The sequence below is a fragment of the Perissodus microlepis genome, chromosome 1 (assembly GCF_051167445.1).
Source record: "Perissodus microlepis isolate ML-2025 ecotype Zambia chromosome 1, ASM5116744v1, whole genome shotgun sequence".
Taxonomy (NCBI): Eukaryota; Metazoa; Chordata; class Actinopteri; order Cichliformes; family Cichlidae; genus Perissodus; species Perissodus microlepis.
The window spans coordinates 10672412-10699153 of record NC_140461.1 but is presented as its reverse complement, the minus strand read 5'-3'; the positions used below and the strand labels follow the sequence as shown (position 1 = coordinate 10699153).

The window sequence follows — 26742 nt, the reverse complement described above, 5'->3', positions numbered from 1 at the left end:
GTGATTTTGTGTATTCGTTCACGGTCATAAGCGCACTGGGCACGCGCAGCCTGTCGTTGCTGCCGTCGGTGTCCTACCAGCATCTGTTCCTCTTTTGGTATTAAAAATAGACCGGTGCTGATAACAGACTTATGTTTCGACTGCATCATTTGCCGTCGGGAATCTTTTGTGCGCTACTTTCATTTTAATCACCGAGCCGTGACCGCGAGAGCGCAAATGCGCATCGGTCTGCGCATCTTTGAATCTTCAGAACCACACTGTGGACAATCTCCCTGACATCCAAAGACCTCTCCCCCGCAATCCTACGAGGCTTCTTCGCCGTTTATGGCCGCACATCGGCATCCCTGAGCCGCCGGCCTCGTTCCGGACCTTTCACTCATCGCTGCTCTCAAAAGCTCTCAGAATCAGGGAGACATTTCTACACCAAATTGAAACCGTCCTCGGTTGGCTATTTTTAAAGAACCCGGTGCAATGCTGGGCCCGTCTCTCTAGATCTTGTGATCACTAGCCTGCACGATCTCTCCTCCCACATTCGTCCGACCAAGACCCCGGTACTCTGATCGAGCCCCAACGATGCATCGTAACGCAGTGATGCTGGCTGTGGTCCTTTTGGGGAACTTGATGCTACCTTTCATCTCTGCTCAAAACGGTAAGCAAACAGCTGTGACCATGACATTACTGTTACCATCGCATTGAGGGAAAGTGACTTGGCTTGTGTGAGGACGCGGAGGGAATTGTTTCTAAAGAGGATTTTGAGACCGCGTTAAAGCCATAGTTTCACACCAAGACTGCATTTAGACAGTAACATATATAATTTACTTACTGCCACGTTAGCAAATACAAATACGACTGTGTTGACTTTTTTTACAATGTTATTTATTGCTGTATTGAGTTTTGTTGGCGTGTTTGTAGGAATAATTTACTGTCGCAGATTATGCTGTGGAACACTAGTAAGTTTTTCTTTTTTTTTTTTTTTTTTTTTTTACTAAGGTCTAAGATTTGCAGTTTACCTTCACTACCCACATGAGGTAGTAACCTATGGCTGTCAGATTTAAGTTTGTTTAGTCAAAGGGGGAATTGGTAGTAAGAGTATGTCAGGCAAGACTAACATGCTCTGGATGCTGATCAAGTGACATTGTCAGCAGCAAACACAGGCAAAAGATTCACCTGATGTGTCTTGTAAACACTGCAAATACCAGGCCCTTCAGTGTCAAAGATGTGACTGAGCTTCTGCTTGACTGAAACTGTTCTGTGTTGTTCCACATTTTTTTTGCCATGCCAGCATAAATGATCATTTCTTGTGCAAATAATTCTGTCTGTGGGAAATTCTATAGTAAAACAAATAACAGTCCCATTTTTTAAACATCAGATCTCCTACCAGATAGCCACAGTAAAAATAAATAAATAAAAGTATTTGGCTGATAAGTATCATTTACGAAGAGATGAAAGGATACTTATTTGGCAGTTTTTGAAAAAATCAGTGTCTGTTAATCATAATAAAACTAGCATGACTTGGTTTAAACAAATGTCAGCAACATGCTGTTGGGTGTTCCAGGCTGTCGTCCTCTGATGCAGCATGTCCTGACTCCAAATTCTGTTGAATCACATCACCCAGAGGGTCTCACATATCAGCAGCCATTCATGAAATCAAGGTGGAATCTTCTGAGTCTTTATATTTTTAATGTTTAAGTATTTCTTTAGTAAGTGTAATTATGAAGACAGCAGTAAGATGATATACTTCTGGAAACAAAGTGTTTAATCTCATAACTGACTCTTTTACGAATCTGATGTAGCCACATGTCAGAACCCACGTGCTCACAAACGAGTGACACTTAATCTGCTATCACAGAAAACTGTGGCAGAGAATTATGATGCATACTCATAATTTTAATGCTTAGTGTCCACCTCGGCTTTGCTGCGGGGGATAATCGAACACCCACTATGCAAGAATTAATATAACATGTGTTTAGATGGTTGTTTGAGAACACTGTGAAAATTCCAGCTCTGTGGTTGCTAATTTTGCAAGTATTTCAGATCGAACATTTTCAACATTAGCTTAGTCTAATCAACATGGGAATAACAGCTTGCACTATTTTTATGTAATGCAAACAACAAAAATGCTAAAATAAATAAAGTGCTGCAACAAAAATCGTGATAGTTTAAAAAAGTGCAAAAACAACCTATGTTTATTTAGCTTGGGGTGGACAGGAGACTCAAATACCAACATAGTTATATAACAAAATTATTACTCAAATTCTTGTCTTTCTTTATTGTTAATTTCTTTGAAGTGCCTGAAGTGAGTGTGCATACTGTGAGGCATTCTCTCATCTCGCTATCTGGAAAATCAAATACACAATAATCCCTCTATTGTTTGACAAAGCTCAAGTAATGTCTTTCCAGACACTTCCTCTGGTCTCTGCCTAGTTTTATTGCCCACTCACTGAGGTCCAGTTCACACTACAGAAACACTCACACACACAATAACATCCAGTGGTCAGTGAGAGGCAGAGCTATGCCACTCAGGCTGTCTGTTTCATCTGTATTATGTAGAAATCACAGGTTTGGTAAGTGCAGTGATAAACTACTGTTAATACCAAAGGTAATATTTGCTCACATTGCATGCAAAAGCCATTTAATTTCTCTCACACAGTTCAGATTTAGGGTAATCGGTGCATGGCTTCTTATGCAATCCGAAATTTTCCTGTGATATTACAGAGTTCAGACAGTGATGTGGGGACAATAATAATTATAAGTGCATGAGATGTAATCACTGTATCTAGGAAGCAGAGGGAATTCAAGTCATTTCCTCATTCCCTGGGAAAAGTAGGCCCATATAGGTGCGCAGTTTCTGTGACAGAAATTTGGAGGGACTGTAAATAGCATCCGTCCATTCTGCCTCGTTTCTATTTTTACCACCGAGACACAGCACTGAGAACTGTGGCTTTAAGGTCCTTTTGTGAAAGTGAATCCATTAACTCTTAATGGATGGCCTCCTTGTGCATAGCTGCCCGGCCCTCTAAAGAATCACTAGGTGGCTGTGGACTATTTAAGCTGAGAGATGATGTGATCTTGATGCAAAGAAGGTACTGGCTGTTGAGAAGGTAACTAGAGCTGACCTAAGGAAATGCCTTTGCCTCTTACATAATTTCCCCCTACGAATCACGTAGTCTACTCTTTTTTGTTTTGTTTTTGCATCATCTGTGTTTGCACGAATCAAAACGTGGAGAAGGCATACTAAGATATTTTAAATAATGAGCTGATATTATCACTTACATGTTCAAATGTAACCACTGTTTTCTGTCATTGAAGGGCTCAGTTAAGACTGAGCATATATGGCATCGAAGATGGCTTCTTCTTTGGGGTTTACTATCTACGTACAAAGATAGGAAAGCTGACAAGCCACACCTAAATGCATTCCAACACGTAAGCAACAACCCCCTCAAAAAATGTAATAATAGTTTTCTTTGTCAATAAGTGACCTTCTTTTTCTGCTTTATGTCACTTAGGCATTATCTTCATCTGAAGCAAACAAAGCATTTTAAGATGGTTCATTTGTGAGTCTGGAAAATATGCTGTGGGACGGAAGCCAAACTCGTACACTGAGTCATGCCTGCCCACTGTGAAATGTGATATGGCCTGTACTGATTAGGAGCACCATTGCACTTTATTAAACACATTGCAGGCATACAAAATAATGATGCACATCTGTAACACACACTGTGATTTAAAAAAAAAAAAAAAAAAAAAAAAAAAAATACATGTGTGTATATATATATATATATATATATATATATATATATATATATATATATATATATATATATATATATATATATATATATATATATATGTGTGTGTGTATGTGTGTGTGTGTGTATGTATATATATATATATATATATATATATATATATATATATATATATATATATATATATATATATATATATATATATATATATATATATATATGTGTGTGTATGTATGTGTATATATATATATATATATATTTTTTTTTAGTACCACCCTGCTGTGCATTCAGATTCACTCCTGGCATTTCCGCAGTTTAGCTTCTGGCCTCTAATACTTACTGTTCTCATAGCTCGGAACAACCCTAGCTATGTGTGCTGCACAAGGACTCAGGGTCAGAGAGAATATTCAATTAGGATGTTACTTTGATTTATGTGGAGCCAAACTTTCTAATGGGCATGAGTGTTTTTCAAGTGATATAGCACAACAGAAAACCTATTAGCTGATTTTCAGCTCACATTTATCGTGACAATAGTTCTAACTAAAAGTACAGTAGGAGACTTGGGAATAGCATTTGTCACCTTGTGTGGTAGACAGTACTTTGAGCACACTAGTGTAGTTCTTATTTCTGGAATTATTGTATTGTTACATCAAATAATTTGAACTCCCTTGCTTTCACTTTTGAGCAGAAGTAGGAAGTGTTTAGTGGTTTTATGGGATTAAAGAATTTTTACCCCCGCACAAGGTTTATTGGGATTTAAATCTCATTAAACTGTTGCCTCTCGTCTGTGATCCCAATATCAGATTCAAGTGTTACCAGTAGAACTGAAATGGTGAGCCTGAGGCCTCCCTTTTCTGAAAACTTAGCTTGCAAGTTTTAATTACAATTATATGTGAGTCAGAAAACATGTATTGCTTGTATACTTTTTACTCAGAAATATGTGAACACTGAAAGAATTTTACTAGCATTTATACATCTTTTTATTCCAGATGTTAGTCCTGACCCTCTAGTAGCTATATACATTTCATGCATATATTCATTTTGGCATATATTAATATTTTAGAGACTCGGAAGCTTTAGTGAAGTGGTTTTAAGAGTAATTCTGTTTACTCTACTGAAGCATCCACAGCCAATTAGCAGTAAATTTCATATGTAGTAGTTATTTTACCAGACTCGATGTACAGAATTAATATTTGGGTTCTAGCTTTGATTTTCTAACAACCAAGCTTTTTAATGCCATATATTTGCAACAATAATAAAAACAGTTAAGTTTCAGTACTGCTCTTTTCTCAAACATGCTTCTAGCGTTTTAAAGATGAGTTTCATACATACACCACTTCGTGTTTGGTAGGTATTTAAAGCAGTACAACTTTTAGAAGTGGTTACTAGTAATGTAATATGCTCGTCATTTGGTATGCGTTAGTGTTCAGAAACATGGAATTAGGGTTAATTAAAGTTTTAATGATCTCAGTGAAAAAATACATTCATAAAACCGATCCCATATGTATGTGGAGTCCTCAAATGTAAAGACACTGTTGCTGATCTAGGCATATGGATCTTACGCAATATCATGAGTCCATCTGCTAAGCTGTTATTAATGTTATATCTACAGCAGTCAAGAATAGCCTCTGTGCTGCAAATTTTAGTACCAGGGGATACTATCATTATCAGCTTTTACAATAAAACAGACTACAAGGCATTTCTTTGCTCCACTGAACTTAGGTGAAGTGTTGAAATATGCACCAACGTGAACTGGTGACTTAATTTTAGTTGGGGCCTGAATGGGATACTTCCCGTTTGTCTTGTTAAATGATTTATTCTAAATAGTAACTTTATCTAAATATGCACAAACTCACAGACCTGTATTTGATTTTTTTAAAAATATATTTCTCCATTGCTTATGCTCCATGTTGTGTCCTGCACTTTATTTTAGCTCTGCATTTTGTAAAACAGTTTTTTCATTCATCCTACTAGATACCCAAAGCACATAGAAGCTCTTACTTAAGCCTAATCTGATGATCTCTGATGATTGCCTACAGAATTTGCTTGACAAATAGATTCCTGATCTTCCTCACTTGTTTTGTGGCACCTGTGAGGGCAGAACATGTTACAGTTTTATGATTATTTTTGATATTTGGAGATTGGTGACCTTAGCTCACTCCGAGGATGGCTAAGCCTCAATTCACCCTGAAATCATATCTAAATTTTCTTTAAAAACTGGCGTTTAGATGATATATTCACACAGTTTTTTAAAATTAAAAAGTGAAAATCAAAATAAGTTATAATGTGACAAACCCAAGAAGTTTCCTGAACTTTAAAAATCCCCTTTTAGGCCACTACTGTGAAAGTTTTCAAGTATAACTGACAGGGGATTTCTAAAAATCACCCCGCAGTTCTTCAGCTGAGACACCTGAGTTAGAAAACACAAACACTGCAGCTGTCTTTACTCGCGAGGACGGTCATAGAGCGCTCGTACTCCAGACTCGCGCTGTATTACTGTCTGCGTTCTTTATTTATACAAGCTTGTGTGTGTGTACAAAGATAACAAAGTTATTCTAAGAACTCAGAGCTGAGGTTCCCCTTTTCTAAGTCTGCATGTTCTTATAAAAGAGGAAGCTGTTAGTTGTTTATCACACAAGAGTTCATGTCAAAAGTCACGTAGACATTTGCTTAGTCATCAATAAAAGAACACATTTCATGAAGCTGATCACACTATATACAATTTTCTTTTAACAATAACAAAGACAACCAAATACAAACACTGGGCAAAACTATGACACATTTCAAATGACCTGTAAAGCATTATATATATATATATATATATATATATATATTTGTCACAGCATCAATCACGTAAAACAAAATGCTCTCACATTCACAAACTTAAACACTTGCAAATACACACACGCACACACATTATACATAACTAGTTCATTGGCCCTAGGGGGTTTCCTACCCTGTGCTTTCTCTGTCTGTGTTGTGGGACTGTGGACGGGGATCCAGGTTGTAGGCAGGCAGCTGACTCACTCTCAGGCTGCATGGCGGTGGTGTGGGGCTTGTTGTCAGTTCTCAGGGGAGCTTTCTTCTCTACCTGCATGAAAAGAGCATGTAGGCTTTAATAACTGTGACTTCCATTCAGCTTTAGACAGAGCGTGTTACAGACGACTGTAGGTTATTTTGCGATAGTACTGTACAAATGTCAAATGGAGGTTAAGTAAGCTAAAACATTTAAGTGGGACCATGACACTGTAGTTCTATGACATGACGGATTTCATTATTTTTTAGTTTGGGATCATTTAAACCATTCAATCATATAAGATTTTGACTTTCCTGATTAAATGAGTAGAATTTGAGGTAATAAAGGTTTTCACAATAACAAACTTTATTTTCCCTGAAGGAAAAAAAAAGAATATTTCGACATAGTATCAATTCATATTATTGCCCTGGTCATCCATGCCCACCTGCAGTGGTTCCACTTCCCACCAGTGAGCCCATTCCACAGTTTGAGACCCACTGCTCATATTTGTTTCATTTAATGTAGTTTTCCTTTGAGGATATAGCATATAAAAACATCCACAGCTGACTTTGTTGCTGAAAAGCAGACAGCTTAGGTTGTAGCCAGTTATGTCAGTTCAGCCATTTTGTTGGCTTTATAATTTGCAAAAAAGAAAAGAAATTGCAGGTACTGTTATAATGCACAACAACCTGATAAGACATTGGTGTGGGTAAGGGGAGATTGACTGAAATTAGTCACATTTAGCAACAGAGCACGTGAAAATGTACTGTGGTACATGAAAGTATAACTGTGACACAGATACCATCTCAGTTTTCAGAGCTATCTTTAAAACCTACAGACAGAATGTAAATGATACTCTAAAGATTTTTGGAGTAAACATTTCTGCAGTCTCTGCAGACCTTTCAAGTGCCTGAAATATAAGCAGAGCCTTTATTTGCATGCCTTCAGTAGCTGATGAGCAGCATACAGGATCTCTCCTCACAGACGAGTCTACTTCTTGTTAGACTTTTTTGATAGATCATTCCAGATGTCAGGCTGTTATATACACCATTTTATATTCTGTTTTTTATTTGCATACACTGTGCACAAACAGCAAATCTGACTTTCTAATGTGATGCAAGTTCACCAAGTCCCTTGCACCAAGTTTTGCGATTCTAATGTTGTTTGACTTAACATTAATAAATAACGGTTAAAAAGTTAAGTCATTTCCACATAACTGCAGTTCACACTCTTAGTTTTATATTGTTGGAACTTTAATGTATGTGCATTTTATTTTTAGTTGTGGACAGGCAGAAGTATAAATTTGAAATCGTATCCCCCCAGGCTCTCAGCACCTACTTAGTAATATAAATACTGGTTATTATTACATGACTACAATAAAAATGGAATCAGCTTTGCAAAATGTGTTTATCACCAAGCTGCTGAGATCATTCCACCAGTCATACCACCATTTTCTGTCACTTCTCATCTCCCAACATGATTTGAAATGAATAAGTACCAGCTGGCTGCTTTGCGTTTTGTTTTCACTGCCAGTGTAAGCTCCTTGTTTAAACAACTTGAAAATTGGTCTGCTCATTGGCCTGGTGTTTGTGTAGTTTGTTTCTATGAGTATTTCTCCAGAGTCTCCCTGGGCTTGAATTTAAATTGAGTCGTCAGTTTCTTTACACCTTGGAGGACATTCATTATGTTTTTTTGGTTTTTTTAAGTAGTTATACTGTAATTTTGTGATCTCATGCATGGATGACTCTAGTTGTATGTGTCATGTGACACAGCCGGTTACTGAGAGTGAGATAGTAAGTGTTCAGTTATACTGAAATATTGCTTTAAATGTGTAGGCGGAAAGGCTAGGATTCACCCTGTGGGATAGTGTGGTGAGCTTGATGGGCCCAGATGTTTCCAGAGAAAAGAAACAAATGCTAATTACTCTGCATATCTCTAGGCGTTGCACATAGTTGTTGCACCTAATATCCCCAGACGCATCTCTAGCAGGAAGACTGCATTTTTTTTAAGATTTTTGCTAAATTCTCTTCAAAAATTTTCTTTTCTATCAGAAATTTTATTTTCACTTTCACTTTATGTAACCAGGGAGTTGTTGGGTAGCACCCTTGAAATCATTTCATTAAATTAAATTCATAATTTCTTAAAACATTGATAATTTTACCTTTAAACTAACAGCCCTGAAAAATGCTTTGTGTTTTGGCATTATACAAATGGACTTTTTACTCATTCACCTGTTAGTTAAACCTTAAATCAAACATTTTAAATGAAATATTAGTGGATTTATTGTGGGGGTGAATACTGCAGTTACACTCCTTCCTTGCGCTTCTACAAGCTTATCTGTTCGTGTGCCTAAGATACATAACTTTGAGCAGGACAGACAGATCTAGGAGGGCCTGTAAGCCGTTGTATTTAGACACAACAAACAGTCTAGCACTCGGGAGACCTAAGGCTTTTCATTCCCATTTCCTGTACCAGAATTGAGGGCAGTGTTCAGGCAGCGTATTTTTCTAATGATTTAAGCACGTGTGGTTTACAGCTGACAAAGCTATAGGGCCAGCAGAGAACAGTGTCTGTGGCCCAGGTGATTTGTCATTAAATCGGGTTCATTAAGTCTGCGAGTGTTTTGCTGGGCTAACTACTGACATGGAACAGGGTCATGAATCAGGCACAGATCCATGCCTATGGATGCCACGGGTGGATTATGGAATTTTTTGTGAAATTCACCATATTTCATGTTTCGTATATAACACACAAAGACAGTCAGGCAGTCTGTCTGAGCGGCAGACTTGGGAGATCGCATACCAGTATTGGAGAGATGAGGGCATATTCAAGTTTCACATTACGATGGAAAAGCTAGTTGAACTCAGACTGTGTTATACCACTGTGACCATATGTGAATTTTGAAAACCTGCTCTTAAAGTCTAGCTTATCCAAAATGTAAGCAGCCCGACCTAATTTCTAGCATTAGCAGGAAGAGCTGATATGGATGAAAAGAGATTATAATGCATACATACAGTTACATTTATTTAGGACAATTTTGGTGAAGTATTTTACATAGGCAATATGAAAATTGACAGAGGCAGATCTTTTATTTATTATTTTCCATGCTAAAGGTTTACAAAATACAAAAAAAAAAAAAAAAAATTTCATTTACAAGCATTAGTGCTTGTTGCATTGCTAAGAGTGGGGCACACACAATCTGACGTATATTCAATTTCTTCCTACAGTTCAGTGGCATACATGTTTTGTGAACTGGTGTAAATACCCTCTGAGTGTGAAAGGGGGTGTGAATATGTTTGTCTGTCTCTATGTGTTAGCCCTGTGACAGACTGGCTGCACCTCACCTCTCAGCCAACATGTGCTGGGATAGACTCCAGCAACCTATGATCCTAAAAAAAGATCAGTGATTTTGGAAATCAAATCGATGGTTATAGGAAACTGATATTTTTATTTATTCATGATACTTGTCTAACTAACAAGCTAAAATCTTTGTTGGAAGTAATAACTCCATGCAACAGTTAAATCTCCAATATTTTGTTATTTCGTTTGAGAGTTCAACAGTTAAATATCATTTCTTCCTCTGACAGGGTGGCATGAAAAGTGAGTTCAAGGTAAACCTTTCTTGATCATTGCGTTTGAAAAATCTGTTTTGGATTTGTTACAGTGTTTGCATTCAGTAGTACCAAATACATATAACATGATATTTTCACCTTAATGTTGTCAAATAGGTGTGATGCCCTGACTACTAGGACACAATAGCTGAAAATAGAGTTAGGTCATTGTTCAATTGGCAAACAAGCCATTAAAAAAATGATTAAGGTACATGGCACTAGGTAAACAGTTCCCCTTCTCCATATTCTTGTGTTTATGGACCGCATTTAATGTACTGATGTTGTCTTTTTGTTCAAGAACATACACATGAAAGGTACATCCCATATCTTCGTATGGTTACATGTGAAAGAGACAAAAAGAAAAGGCAAACAAGATATCAAGCACTATTTGCAGCTGGCACTGTTTTGCGTCTGGTTGACTATGACTTTGTGTGACAGTTGGCCTTAAGTGGGCCAGGGAACCTTGACGTTGAATGGACTGGATTTACAGAATCATTAACCTTTTTTTTAACCTATCAATAATTTCAGGCTTGCTGCTTTTTGATTTGCCTTTAATCATCCTCTCTTTTGTTTATATGTTCTCTGATCCTATTAATTTCCTTCTCTTTTCCTTGGCCTTTCCATGCCTTCCTTCTGCTCTAACCCTCTTCTACCCTTTCCTTCCCTGCCATCCTGATACGCTTTTCCTCTCTAGCTGGGTTTGTCAAGTCTCCACTCTCAGAGACTAAGCTTACAGGAGACACCTTTGAGCTGTACTGCGAGGTGGTCGGTTACCCCACTCCAGAGATCCAGTGGTGGTATGCTGAGGTCAACCGAGCTGACTCCTTCAAGCAGCTGTGGGACGGAGCCCGCAAACGTCGGGTATCTATCAACACAGCCTACGGCACCAATGGAGTCAGTGTGCTCGGTATCACACGCCTCACACTGGAGGACTCTGGGACCTATGAATGTCGGGCAAGCAACGACCCCAGGCGCAATGACCTCCGACAAAACCCAGCCATCACTTGGATCCGCGCCCAGGCCACCATTTCGGTGCTACAGAGTGAGTGGTCTATGTCCCGTAGTATCTAGATGGTCAACAAACTACAAATCCCCACTCCCAACCACTCAAGGTTGTTAAAACCTCTCAAGAGCTCACCCTCACTGCAACAGTCACTGGCCAGGCTTGAAAAAAAAGAAAAAAAAAAAACATTATTCAAATTCCTTTCTTAACTTGATTTATAACTTTATAACTTAACAGAAAAAAAAATTCAAATTGTATAAATGGCTTCCTTTTTGTGTTTTCTTTTCATTAATATTAAATTAGATTTGGTAAACATTTCTGTTCTCTTTCTGTTCACTAGATTCCCTGTCTTTCCAAAATCCATTGAGCATCTTGTTGTAAATGACCACAAACCCAGGAACTTTACCCAGTTTCAATCTGCATTTTCTTCTTTCTACCCGCAGCAAACCTTTGTTCTTACTGTCTCATTTGTCCTTTTACAATATTTTGATCATTATCTATTTCTCTGTATCCTAATTCCGACCCATTTCCTATTCCTAAATTTATTTGTGATACTTATTGCTTTAACATTAAGCTGTGTCTCTTACATTGTGTGGCTTGTTTTGTTTACTTCAAAGACCTGCCTGCTAAATGCAGTGGAAATCTAGTGGTGCTTTGAAGTAATGGTGCTTTTCATTTGGCTTTCTCACTCTGGGCACGGTGCAAATGGCACTGAAAGAAGACACAAGGAGGGCTCTGCTAAGGTGTAAAACAGTGATTCCTGCTGTCAACTCCTTCCTGATAAAAGCAAACATTTTCTGCTTTCAAATTTGTGTGTGGTAATCCAATAAAGGATGGAAATGTAAGGGAGCTGTGCATGTCTCTCTCCAGATGAGACAGACTTAACTTGTACACAACAGTCCCTCTGGACCTCCCTGTGCAATGTGTTACCTTGTGCCTTCTCAGCCATGAAGAGTGTGACTGTGAATCAGTAATGACATTATATCCTTTAACCCTCTACTCAATTTACTCAAACAGTCATACAAACTGAGTTTTAACTGGACCCTTCTATCCTGTGCATGCTTCAGTGCTCTGCCCACTAGAGCACAGGGACATGTGGAATGTTGTTAGTCACAGTGAAGCTATCGGAGAAGTTTAGATGAGTCTGGTTTTTGCTGGCTCTTCTGATTGGACTGACATATTTTGATTCATGTGTGAGTGCTATTTGTTAGGATTGGGGCTGATTTAATTTACGCCCTCATTCAAAATGGTGAAAAGGGCACTAGGGTTGTGGTTAGCAGTTCACTTGGGTTATTTGCATGTTATTTTCTCTCCAAATCCTTCAGGTCCTAAATATATTCTGTCATTACTGAGGAGTAAATGTTTTATCCATATACATGTAGTATGCAAATATTACATGTATATTACAGGCTATACATTATAGCCTAGCAATAGTTTGTCACTCAGGAAATGTGCAACAGTCTGGTTGTCTTGTTTGTTTTGGTCCCTTTTTCCCTTAATTTACTTTGTTAATGTGCATCACTCCAGAGAATATGCCAAAAAGATCTAAATATGTAAATATATATGCAGTATTTGATTTCAGCTACAAGGCTTTTTTTAATTACTAAAAAAAATGAAATCTACTGCAGATACATTTTTTATTGTGTATGTGCCTAATTAACATGTGTTTAAAGTGATACTGTACCCAACGCTATGAAACACTCAAATATTTTTTGGGTTCATAACAAATGAATAGCCATTTGGGAAATATTGATGCCACTCATGTGACTATGATGAATGCTACAGCCAGTTAGCTTAGCTTCAAATGGAAACAAAAGCAGAAAGGCTAAAGCTGATGATACCTGCTTCCAAGTTCACATAAAAAGGCAGTAACTGCAACTTCATCAATTAACTGAGTGTGTTTACAAAACTAGTTATTGGTAGATAATCCTTATGCTTGGCAGCTGTCTGTAGCTTCGTATATTTTACACCAACATGAAAGTGGTTTGTATGTTCTCATTTGATTTTCAATGAGAAAGCGAATGAGTATATTTCCCAAAATGCTGTTCTTTAACTGTAACTTACATTGCAATTCATGTTACTTACAACCAAACCCAATAGTAAAGTTTGTCACATTGGGAAAAAATATCAGAATATCTGGAAAAATCCCCCCACACACACACCAAAATATGGCTAAATACATCAGTTTCGCATTATAAAGGAGTTACTCTGCTGGAGTGGCTTGAGCATAAAAGCTGCATAAAAATACTTTTTTGTTTTTATAATTTTGACCACTACCAATTCAAATTAAAGTTTTTTTTCTCTAAAAAAACAAAACAAAATACAAAACATAAATCTTTTCCATAGCATTTCAAGGGTTGAGTGTTTCATACTCAGATAGCTTCACATAGAGCTTGTGTGGAGTATCACTAAAGCTAACTACACACAACAAATCTCACTGGATTTTGAGCGCAGACATACTGTACACCCAGAAAGCAAGGTAGCATCCTAACTGTCATAATGGTACGAATTGCAAAGAAATATTATTATTGTTATTATTATTATTATTGTTATTGAGTTCTTAAGAGCATTTAGCTCCACCACATGCTCAGAATGTGGTTTTCCTTGACGGTGCACCTTTCCTGTTTTAATATGCTACAAAGAAGTTATGAGGCCTGCCCTGCCCTTTAAAATGACACAATATTCTCTGTGACACAGCCACTGCTAAGTTGATTAGTATGTCTAAGCTGTTAAGATTATTTGATTTAATAAATCTTGGCAAACGCCAAAGCTACTTAAAAATTAAAACAGATCTGTCAAGTATCTGCCAATCAGTTTGATCTAACCATCCAACCTCAAAGTAGCACTGTATTAGAGTAGCTGCCAGAGGAAAAGACCAGGTTTTGTGATAGCATAATTCATATAGAAACACATTTCATATTTGGTTACATTCTGGTATGACAATATATTATCCAGTAGTTACCAGATTTTAAGTAGTGACGAGGTGTCCTACAAACAACCTCTGGTTAAATTGCCTGTGGACCATTGTGCCGTGTTTGCTAAATGTTAATTTATGTACCTCATGTTGTGCGTTTGTACACATGACTCGAACATACTATTAATAGTTCATGTGGCTCTGCTTGGTGGGGGAGAGAGAGAGATAAGGGGGGAGGGGAGAGACTTCCCCTTAGCTATTGAGTGTACAGGATTACAGGAAGAGGGTACCACAAATGCTAACAGAAGTCAATTGCTAGTCTCAGTAGCCCTTCTTTCCCCTCTCTCTCTCCTTTTGCCTTGCTAGTGGCCTTGCAGAAGCAGCCAGTAGTAGGATTATGATGCTTCTCCTCTCTGCTCCTCCCCTCGGGGGCTCCATTGTTGCCATGGTTGGCCAGCCCGGGAGGAGGAGGAGGGGCAGTGGAGGGGAAGCTTCTCGCTCACTACTCAAGGCAGAGCAAAGGGCACCTCGCGCTCGGATGACACCTTCCCTGATTGTCCTTGAAGAATTGACCCTGGTATTGTTTGGTAACCAGTGTGGTTAGCTATTTAAACGTCTACATATACATTCAGCTCCATAATGTCAAAAGGTCTGTTCACTTATGTAAATTATTATCTCAGATGTCTCATTTGTAAGACTGTAGATCACAATTAACTGAAAAATGTGGCCTCATGTCATATGTTACACTTCCATAATTAAGCATATATGGTTAATGCAAACCATCTAATTATGTATGTATTTTTTCCTGTGGATATGGGTTAGGTTACAAGCTCAGCAAAGTTTAAGAGGCTAATAGCTGCAACAGCTCTTAAAACAACAGTCATACTCAGGGTTACCTCTAGAAAAAACCAAGTTTAAGAATAGGTTAATCATGAAGCACAAACAGTTTATAACACTACTGGCCCGAGAACACTCACTGTCAATCATTAATCTGATTTTTTTTTCTCAGTGATGAAGTGTCTAAACTTTTGTGCAATGCACAAGTTATGTTTTGTGATTACATGCTGGTTATGAATGAGGCCCCTGATCATCAGGTACATATAATGTGATGATGTTTTCAGACAAGTTGGCAGTAGTTTAATCAGGAATTTGGGTGGTACACCATCCAGCTTTATAATTAACCTTACTGCAGATGTCAGTTAAAACGTGTCCGTGTTAGTAGAACACAGTGTGAGAGCCACAATTCATATTTTACCTTGGTAGATCAGTTAAGCCTTCATTTTACTGCTGTAAACAAATGAAACATTCAGGTAGTACTGTGGATAATTACTATACACAAGATTAATATTATACGCAGAGCATCCTGGTGGTTTCATGTCCTATTATGCTTTTTGTTTATTTGTTATGTGAACTTCACTTCATAGACACCCTCCTACACAGATCATATAAAAACAGAATACAGCCTACAGCAAGTACAGCATGGGAGGAAGGATAGAAACAGATTTGAGCCTTATGTTCTGGGATAAGGTTTGACTCTCTGTCTTCCAGAACCAAAGATCAATGCCTCTGATCAGACCATCTTAACAGCAGACACCTCTAGTAAACAAGTTATCCTGCAGTGTAACCTCACCACTGCCCATACACGCCACAAGGAAAGCTTCTGGATGAAAAATGGACAGGATATCCCCAACACACGGACGGAACAGAAGGACACAATATACAGGTGACACAAAGATTTTCCTCCTTGTTCCAAGTTGGACGTGCAGTGTAGGAGAGAATAAGTAATGAGATTAAGTGATTTCGGTAATGTAAAGTAAATGAGAATTCACCTACAAATTATCTAAATGATTCATGTAACCTGAAGGTTATTATTCCAGTAAAAACAGTGCCAAGTTAATCTCGCCTTGTCATATTTGTCTCTGTAGGGGACTTGAGCAGTGCTTGAAGAGCAGCACCTTGCAAAGCCAAAGTCTTACGCTAATTAGGGTCTAAGCCTGAAAGGTGACTGTTGTACAGAGTTTCAGTTGTAAACCACAGTGTAGTGACATTTCCTGTCCTACAAAAAACAGTCAGTGTGACTGTTTGTGATGAGTTTCTGTAGAAAAAGAAGAGACAGGAACTACGTTAAAATTAAAATGTACATACAGTCTTACTCAAAAATACAAAGAGACAGTATTAATTATTCTCAATTTAACTTGAGAATCCAGGTAATTCAGACTTCTGTATGTGCTTGTTTTCAAATATTTTACAATTACTTATTGAAACCTGGGTTGAAATTCATTTCTGACTTCCCATTTAAAGCTTATCACTGCGTTAAATCAATCTTAAATCATATCTCTGCATTTATTTAGAAATGAAAAAGTGAAACCTTTATTATAGCCTAAAGTACCAACTAGTTATTGCTTCCTGTTGTCACACAGTATAGTCATTGGAGCACAAAGCTACTGTCGCCCCCAAAGACATACCACAGACTCTCTCTAGCCACAAGATAAGACCAATTGGTCACTTCCTTGTCACATTACATCAGTAATACACTGAAGAGTACAGCTAAAATGCCTATGGTGCCCTTCTCTGCAGTATGCAGAGCTGCTGTTCCGTAATATAACAGCATAATGCCAACATTTGTCTCCAATGGCCTTCTGGGCTTTTACTGCTGCAGTTCAGTAAACTAATTATTAAAGTTAACCTGGAATTATTTTACATTAGTTGACTGCTTAAAGTGTAAGTTACTGGTAAGTGACTGGTGGTATGGAATAATTGGTTTTGTTATATTTTTGTTGCAGAATCAACAAGCCACGTGCTGACGATTCTGGGGAATACATGTGTGTTTACACATTTGACACGGCACCAAATGCCAACGCTACGATTGAAGTAAAAGGTATGATTTCTACATGTCATAAAACAAGTCAGTAAGACAAGAATAATATTGCTTGATGTTAGCAAACATGATATGATTGAATAATGTTAGCGGACTTCCTCCCTGGTGTATTCAGATTTTGAGAAAGCACTGACATTTTAGCTCACTGCATGATGACATGGTAATGCCATTTGTGGTTTCCCATTGAGAGATGGGGGAGTGAATGTAACCTAAAAACATTAACCACCTAAAGCTCTGTAAAGAGAGCCCAAGTTTACGAAGGTGTTTGCATTCATCCAGTGCAGTCGTGATGACAGGGAGTATTCCTGAGGCTGCTGTCAGTCTTGGCTTTCACTGAGACAACACTCTAGCAAAATGGACAGGCACTGCACATGCTCTCCAAAACATGCAAATCACAAAGCCCACTTGGAGGCATCCTTATATACAGTTTACTAAAAAACTGGTTAATATGATTGCTTTTTGTTTGTTTTGAGGTTTTTTTTGGATGGAATTAACAATAGAGAAAATTATGAAAATGAACTAGGTCATTAGACGTAACAGCAGGAAAGCTAACCAGAGAACAACTGTGTTGCTTTCATTCAAGCTGACAGTGAAGCCATCAACTTGAATAAGGGATTGAGTAAGGGCAAGTGAAACCCTCTTCAAGAGAAGCTTGCCTGTGTGTAGTGCTTAAGCCAATTTGCTGTGGCATGGCTATGGTGCATACTGAGCATGCCCTGCCTCTTACTCTGTGGCTGTCTTAAAGCACTGCCTGATTGCATAACATGGATGATGACCGTGTGTGTTCTGCTTGCACTGGATCGTGAGATGATGGGACACATCACTATTCAAACTGAAGTGTCCTAGCCATCACTGGACTGCAGGCCTCTGACTTTTGAAGCTTGCTATCTGTCCCGGAAGAAAAATCAGTGGGCTGATGAAAAGACTTCATCATATGCTCATTATTATTATTTTTTCCATTCAATTTTCAGATATATTTTAAATAGCCAAACATTTTGGTGTCCAGTGTGAGTACCATTGCTGGATAAAGAATTTTCTTCAGTTCTTAACTGTTTTTGTGATTGTCTAGAGGTGTTTGAGATCTTTTGTGACCCAGGTAGCAAGCCCACTGTTAAGCAAGCCAGCTTTGCACTGCACTACTGGCAGCAGTTCACTGAGATCCCTCGCCTACAGTGTCCTTGGCACACTCATCCTTGCAGGACTCAGCTCAGAGGCAACAGATGGAGGGTTCTGTGATGTTGTAGGATTAAGGCTCTGAATCCGGTCCCAGCCATCTCTGTGGCAGGAGTAGAGTTTATTGTCTGTGACACTAAGCTTACCACAGATACATATTTGGTACCTCGTATTTCACAAATTTCCTTAAATTCTAAGCACATTTCTCCTATGAAATGTCTTAATTTGAATCCTGATCCCTTTCCTCAAGAGAAATTGACAATGCAGAAATCGAGAGTCACAATCTGTGCTGTAGGTAAAATTATAATTAGAAAGCGAACTAAAGAAAGATTTAAAACTATTTAACATCTACTATCCTGACCAACTTTTAACATTTTTCTATGACCTTGCTCTTTCTAACACAGACCTCTCGCGTTCATGTGTTACCTCTGTCTAGCACACAGAGATTAATAATCACAGTCAGGAGTGTGAAATGGAGGTTTCTGTCTGTTTTAGCACCACTCCGAGGGCTGTCTCTGTGCTGTCAGTCACTGACATAATACAGTCAGGATAAGGCACAAATGAGCATAACCACTCCCCTGCTGACGGAGCACGTGTGCTCCATAATTAGAGTGGGATGATGTCACAGAAGAGCTCAGACCCCTCCTGCTCCATCCATGCGCAGCTGAAAAATGTTCACTCCAGGCCTCTCTTATCCTGCTTAATTGCATGGAAGGAATCATTGTAATTTTTGAGGATTAGTGAAAAAAAAAAAGGAACAGCTATTTTCTTGATGCTGTGGAGAGTTAAAAGGAGAGTTCATGTTTCACCTTTTAGAAAGACTTCTTTTCATATATCAGTATGACTTGGCACGTGTTGCAGTGCTTTATGGCATATGCCTGAATTTATTAAGCTCATAACCCCTGTTTAATTTTCATTATCAGTTAATTCATTAGTCAGAGCCAATTTGCACATTTTTTTGTGGAATTCACTGAAGAGTTTTTTGAATGGAAACATCTGGAGGCACTCATATCATACTGATAACCCTGTTCCTTTATGAATTATATCCTACTGCTTTTCATCTGTTCCAATGTGATATTCTCTAATGCGTGTTTGGGAGTAGAGTACATGCTTACAAAATAACTAAACATCAAAAATGGCACCTCTTAATAAAAGCTGTATTTCTTTGCAAACCTCTATTCTACTGAGTGAAATGCTATTTTGCACATAGGGTTTATTTTATTGCAATGTTTGCCCAGCTGAAGAGTCACAGGTGGTTCGTTTGTTTCCATAATTAGGCTGAAAGGGTGTGAGATACATTTTCCAGTGTCTTAACAACATTTTTAATCATAAAAAAATCTAAATCCACAACGTTTTGATTGCATGGCAATGTTGTGTATGAAAAAAAAGAGTAATGAAAAGAGTTAACTGGCAAATATAGTGCAGATAACCATTTACGTTAGCATACCAGATGAACCGCTACTTAAGGAGAAAAATGCAAGCTTGAAATGTAAAATACAAAGTGACGTAAGACTTTTTTTCCCAAATGTCTTCCTGTAATCTTTCAGAAAATTTCAGAAGAAACTGAAGGAATTAATCCAATCCTAGAGTATACTAGCCTCTAAATACCCAAATAGGAATCTATGTAGTCCTCATTTATGCCATCTGGTAGAGGTTTAAATGTTGCATTGAATGTCTTACATCAATATTGTTTTTTTAATTTATATGACCTTTTCAGCAAAACCGGATGTCACTGGCCACAAGCGAAGTGAAAACAAAAATGAGGGGGAGAATGCAACGCTTTACTGCAAGTCTGTCGGTTACCCACATCCCACCTGGACATGGCGTAAGATGGATGGAAAATCCCCAATGGTATATAAATATATGTATACATATATATTGCATCTTTATAAAAATTATATATTTTTTGGACGGAGAGAGGGGAGGGACATGTAGCAAAGGGTCCCAGGTCGGATTTCAACCCAGGCTGCCGCTCTCCAGCCATGAAGCGTGTGGTTGCCTGCGGACCCACTGAGCTAAACTGGCAACGCTATATATTGCATAATTTTTAAAATGATAAAAATTGACTGAGAAACAGACCGACAGGTTTAAGAACGATGAGAAATTCAATATAAATATAATATAAATGCAAATATATAAAGGTACAACAGGTATGCACGATAGGTAGGTTTTTGGACATGCTTGCAGTTCAACTAAATTAAATGGTCATTATGTTTCAATGCAGGAGCTTGACAACTCGACTGGGCGAATCTTCATCACCAATAGAGACAATTACACAGAGCTCAACATACTAAACCTGGATATTAACACGGATCCTGGAATATATGAATGCAATGCCACTAATGCAATTGGAAATACTGCTCAGACTACAATTCTTCGAGTCCGCAGCCATCTTGCACCACTTTGGCCTTTTCTGGGTGTTCTGGCAGAAATTATAATCCTAGTAGTCATCATCGTTGTGTATGAGAAACGCAAGAGGCCAGACGACATCATCGATGGTAAGACAACATTTCCTTTTTTAATGACAGTAAGAACCCATAAGTAACTATTAATATAGATACCGCATTGTTTACATTCACAGTGCAACTCTGCAATTTAAAACCTGTGAGACATTTGTGTTGATGCTTTAAAAATACCAGTAAATCAGAAGATCAGTAAAATTTCCCCATATATTTTAAGAAATGTAAAATAGTTGCAATAGGGTCAAAAGTCATCGACAATGGATTGCACCCAATTTTAAGTTACTGGAACAAGGAGACTTTCAAACATGATGTCGCATTTGCTGTCAGATGGGATCTAGAGTGGTCAGCTGATTTGCCTCCTTGCTCTTGAGTGGTGTAACAAACGGAGAATGGAAGAACATATAAGGATTATATTAAGTTGGCACATGGAAATATGGCATAAATTCGCATGTAAACAACAGAGGGGGGGCAGAGGGCGGGCACAACTCACTTCAGATAGTTGGCTATTAGTGCACTGTTCTCATGGCAAACATTTGCTTGTGAAGGCAGAATACAAGAGTTCATAAACATGTAAGGTAATCAATCCATTATCAGTCCCACAGTATATCTTAACTGGTTAATTCTTGTCCCCTTCCCCCTTCTTTCCAAATGGCAACATAATCTAAATGGGTGGTAAGTGAGAGATCCTGCATGACATTTTTTTTCTGTCATTTTGAATGTTTTTACAAGCCTACTGTCCATCCAAAAATATCATGATGCTTGATGCAATTTTGAAATTTTACCACAGTCAGTGAAGTTGAACTTATACAAGTCATGGTAAAATAAAATAAACAGATAAATAAAAGTCTTATCCATTTCCATTAGGCTTATCAGTTCGACAGGCAACAATTCTGTTTTAATGGATATGGAATCTGTTTTGTATGTCTCTAAGATCAGTTTACAATCAGAATGATTGTAATCATACAATGTACATTACAAGCATATCTAAATAATTTATATATAGCCAAGTTTGAATGTTGTATTATCAAACAAAAGACTATTGTGTGTATGTCTGGTGTGGTGTGGAAAATTGAATTCAAAACCACATTTAATACATGCACGTAGCTCAAGTAATTACAGAAATAAATAAATATATATACAGGGAGTGCAGAATTATTAGGCAAATGAGTATTTTGTCCACATCATCCTCTTCATGCATGTTGTCTTACTCCAAGCTGTATAGGCTCGAAAGCCTACTACCAATTAAGCATATTAGGTGATGTGCATCTCTGTAATGAGAAGGGGTGTGGTCTAATGACATCAACACCCTATATCAGGTGTGCATAATTATTAGGCAACTTCCTTTCCTTTGGCAAAATGGGTCAAAAGAAGGACTTGACAGGCTCAGAAAAGTCAAAAATAGTGAGATATCTTGCAGAGGGATGCAGCAGTCTCAAAATTGCAAAGCTTCTGAAGCGTGATCATCGAACAATCAAGCGTTTCATTCAAAATAGTCAACAGGGTCGCAAGAAGCGTGTGGAAAAACCAAGGCGCAAAATAACTGCCCATGAACTGAGAAAAGTCAAGCGTGCAGCTGCCAAGATGCCACTTGCCACCAGTTTGGCCATATTTCAGAGCTGCAACATCACTGGAGTGCCCAAAAGCACAAGGTGTGCAATACTCAGAGACATGGCCAAGGTAAGAAAGGCTGAAAGACGACCACCACTGAACAAGACACACAAGCTGAAACGTCAAGACTGGGCCAAGAAATATCTCAAGACTGATTTTTCTAAGGTTTTATGGACTGATGAAATGAGAGTGAGTCTTGATGGGCCAGATGGATGGGCCCGTGGCTGGATTGGTAAAGGGCAGAGAGCTCCAGTCTGACTCAGACGCCAGCAAGGTGGAGGTGGAGTACTGGTTTGGGCTGGTATCATCAAAGATGAGCTTGTGGGGCCTTTTCGGGTTGAGGATGGAGTCAAGCTCAACTCCCAGTCCTACTGCCAGTTTCTGGAAGACACCTTCTTCAAGCAGTGGTACAGGAAGAAGTCTGCATCCTTCAAGAAAAACATGATTTTCATGCAGGACAATGCTCCATCACATGCGTCCAAGTACTCCACAGCGTGGCTGGCAAGAAAGGGTATAAAAGAAGAAAAACTAATGACATGGCCACCTTGTTCCCCTGATCTGAACCCCATTGAGAACCTGTGGTCCATCATCAAATGTGAGATTTACAAGGAGGGAAAACAGTACACCTCTCTGAACAGTGTCTGGGAGGCTGTGGTTGCTGCTGCACGCAATGTTGATGGTGAACAGATCAAAACACTGACAGAATCCATGGATGGCAGGCTTTTGAGTGTCCTTGCAAAGAAAGGTGGCTATATTGGTCGCTGATTTGTTTTTGTTTTGTTTTTGAATGTCAGAAATGTATATTTGTGAATGTGGAGATGTTATATTGGTTTTACTGGTAAAAATAAATAATTGAAATGGGTATATATTTGTTTTTTGTTGAGTTGCCTAATAATTATGCACAGTAATAGTCACCTGCACACACAGATATCCCCCTAAAATAGCTAAAACTAAAAACAAACTAAAAACTACTTCCAAAAACATTCAGCTTTGATATTAATGAGTTTTTTGGGTTCATTGAGAACATGGTTGTTGTTCAATAATAAAATTATTCCTCAAAAATACAACTTGCCTAATAATTCTGCACTCCCTGTATATATAGATCTATATATCTATATATCTATATCTATATCTATATATATATAGTAACCCATAAATAAGATAATTTGAAATAAAAAAAAGTTTCTCCTGTTTCAGCTGACAGGCAGAACTGCTTGATAATAATTTGTCAAGATGACAAAGTCTACAAAGCTCAAAGGGATCTTAAGTCACCACGGGTTCTGTCTGACCTCTACTCATGTAGATTTGTCTTCTTTTCATTTTTAAATAAGGCAAGAACACAAAAAAAATTCAATGCCTCAACAGTTGCCCTGTTTATGTGAATCAAACCAGCTGGGTACCCCAGTTCTATGTTACACACAGACTAAGCAAATATTGCTTCTGGGTACATCCCACTTTTTATCGACATAGTATGAACAAAATTAATTTACCAAATAAAATGTGCAAGCAATAGTTAGAAAATAAGCCAACTTGATTAAATTTACATATATTAAAGTGTTTTTCAAAGTCTTGATTCTGTGACCACAAAGTCACATAGAAAGTGTTGTGTAACAGGCTTATGTATTAATCCTTAGATGGGGTCCAAAACAGTATTTGTTGATGCATTAAAGAATAATTTTTTATGTCTCAGTTGCATATATAAAAATAACCAAATGTTTTAAAATGAGATACTATTAGGAGTTTATTTCTTTAACAAACTAGCATCTGTTATATTGTGCTTAGTAATTACAGAAGTAGAAAAAGCACAAAAATATTTCATTTTCCTAAAGTACAAACTCATAGCACATAAGAGATATGCAACTAAACCACAAGTCTAAGTAAGTTCTGTGCACAGCCTCTAGTTTGGTTTCATCTACTGGAAAATGAAGCGATTAAGGTAGATTATATTTGCCATGTTTATGCCATTCAAATCAGGAATGAGGACTTCCAGCTCACGATACACAGCCTTTTCTAAAATCTCCTTTTAGCATCCCATATTCCCAGAGGTTGCACACAGACAGGTTTTGGCCCCTGTCTGTGTGCATTATGAATTCTGGTCTCTTGATGGCTGAGCTGTTTGAACACTTTTTTCACTACACAGCCAAAGGCTCTGATGCAGGCTGACATTTCTATCCTATGTTTCGAAACCAGCTGCTAAAATTACAGATTTTGCTGTGTGATTATTTGCTAAATAACAGCCCACTTTATGTCACGAAACAAATGTTGTGATATGAACCCATATCTATTTTCTTAGGTTTAAAAATGACACTTCAACTTCCACTTCAACAGACTTGATGTGTTACCATGATTATTAATCTCACACAGTAAAAATCTGTCATTCGTTATTGCATTTGTGCTTGCAAAGCTGTAATAGTAAACATAGCTTTTGTGGTGTATACATATGAGGTGTGAAAACAGTGTTATATGCTGGCAGCTGTTCCTCCTTTAAGTACTCCCAGAACCATGTTGTTGTCTAACATTAGATCTGCCATAATTTGCTCCATTTTAATGCCATGGAATGTTGCTAATGCTGCTAATCTCAGACTTATAACTGCATGGAAAATCTCTCACTGTGACTGGCTACTTACCTGTTAACACATTTCATCTGAATGCAAAGCACCAACCCCAAGGCTGTGGAACTAACTTTTCACTCAACCCAAATTATTTTTCACGAGTTCCTCTTCTTTTGGTATTTTTTATTGTTACAATGTGGTCTACTTTACTATGTTTTACTGCACTGCCTTAAAATGAATTTTGGCAATTTTGTATGACTGACACAGAAAATGATTTTACAAAAATATATACTGCCATAAAATCTATGTTCTACTGCTTGGATTGGATAGACTCTCTATATGCTGACAGACGGGTTAAAGGCGCATGATTTTTTCTTTTTGCCAAATCAGCTACACTATCACGCTCATGTACCAGGGTCCTTCAAAATCGCTATGAAATCGCTGAGTGTAATTAAAAGATGGCTTTAAGTGAGCCATCTGCAATACTCCTACACATATGCTCAGCCTGAGATGAACAGGAATCCCATGAGATTCAGATGGCGTGTGAGGTTAAGTTTACAGTGTTGGGTGTTAAAGATGCTCTTTAAGGGGCAATTCCTTGGTTTTAATTCACATTTCAGTTTTGCTACTCCAATTATGTCATTGCTGACCAAGCACACATTAATGTCCAAAAACACTTTTAATGTAAGAAGCTACTTATTGCACAAAGCATATACATGCATATGAAATTCAAGCAGTTAAGCAGGTGATGCCCATATCTAACTTTGAGTGTCTTATCAGTGCATGATTCTGTCATAAATGCTTTAAGCTGTCTTCCTGCATTTTCTGAACTTTTAACATTTTTTTTTTACTATAGCGATATGAAGAAACATGCCAGTTTTTTTGTTTTTGTTTTGATCTCGCATTTAACTTCTCTGTACCATTTTTGTCTTCTTCTCTCCTCTACCCCTCAAAGATGATGAACCAGTTGGGCAAATGTAAGTGAACAAGTATCTTTATTGCCACAAATATAATTCATATGGGGATACTGTGATCTGAATGCCCATTACCTTTATGCCACTAAATTGTAAGTGCTTCTTTCCTAGGAAAACAAATTCAACAAACAACCACAAGGACAAAAACATTCGCCAGAGGAATACGAAATAAGCAATTTACTCAAGTAAGACACTGTTGTAGAGGATTGGGGCTAAATATAGAACCCACTGTGAGGATTATCCATAGTCACGCCTTCTCTTGAATTTCTCTCCACAGATGAGATGGCTAAACTGCATTTTTTTGACTACGTGAAGGTGTCAGAGGTGGATGGAGCTCTGGGCAGTTTTGAAAAAAGCATATCTTGTCTCATTTTATGAGAAACAATATCAGCATAACACTGGCAACAAAAAGAACATAATGGCTGTCTTAAGCATGCCTTATTCAGTCTTAAGTGGAGATTTCAGGATGAAGAATAATGACTAAAACCACCACAGAGGTGTACACATTTTTAATGTGCTGTTGATGTCTCCTTTCTTGATTTTATCATGTCCTCAAATGAGGTGATCCCTTTTGTATTACATATCATGTACAATGCATGCAAGATAATTACAACGCAATAGGATACTCAGAATAGACATTTTCTGTTGTTATCCCTCGTGTGGCTTTTTTGCATCCAAAATTACCTTTTTTATGGAGTCATCCTCGCATATACATATACACATATGTATATATATATATATATATATATATATATATACATACATGTGTGTGTGTGTGTGTATATATACATATATATACACA

The 26742-nt window shown here is 37.8% G+C and overlaps 1 protein-coding gene across 2 annotated transcripts; it reads left to right on the top strand.

Moving 5' to 3' along the window:
- The first annotated feature begins 91 nt into the window (after window positions 1-91).
- Window positions 92-26693, top strand: nptnb (neuroplastin b). Of its 2 annotated transcripts, XM_084929735.1 has the most exons (9): window positions 94-649; window positions 11071-11418; window positions 15842-16016; window positions 17077-17171; window positions 20062-20195; window positions 20569-20842; window positions 25922-25943; window positions 26052-26125; window positions 26218-26693. In XM_084929735.1, the coding sequence occupies exons 1-8, from the start codon at window positions 574-576 to the stop codon at window positions 26110-26112; spliced, it is 1185 nt and encodes a 394-aa protein (XP_084785861.1). In that variant the 5' UTR covers window positions 94-573; the 3' UTR covers window positions 26113-26125; window positions 26218-26693. The 2 variants fall into 2 exon arrangements, with proteins under 2 accessions (XP_084785868.1, XP_084785861.1); XM_084929742.1 differs by lacking the exon at window positions 11071-11418 and having other exon boundaries at window positions 92-649.
- The last annotated feature ends 49 nt before the right edge of the window (window positions 26694-26742 follow it).

Coding starts and splice junctions, on each gene's coding strand:
- nptnb (XM_084929735.1), top strand. CDS start 574: ATGCATCGTAACGCAGTGATGCTGGCTGTGGTCCTTTTGGGGAACTTG. Junction 17,172..20,061: donor CGCTACGATTGAAGTAAAAG/GTATGATTTCTA, acceptor TGACCTTTTCAG/CAAAACCGGATGTCACTGGC. Junction 20,843..25,921: donor GCCAGACGACATCATCGATG/GTAAGACAACAT, acceptor TACCCCTCAAAG/ATGATGAACCAGTTGGGCAA.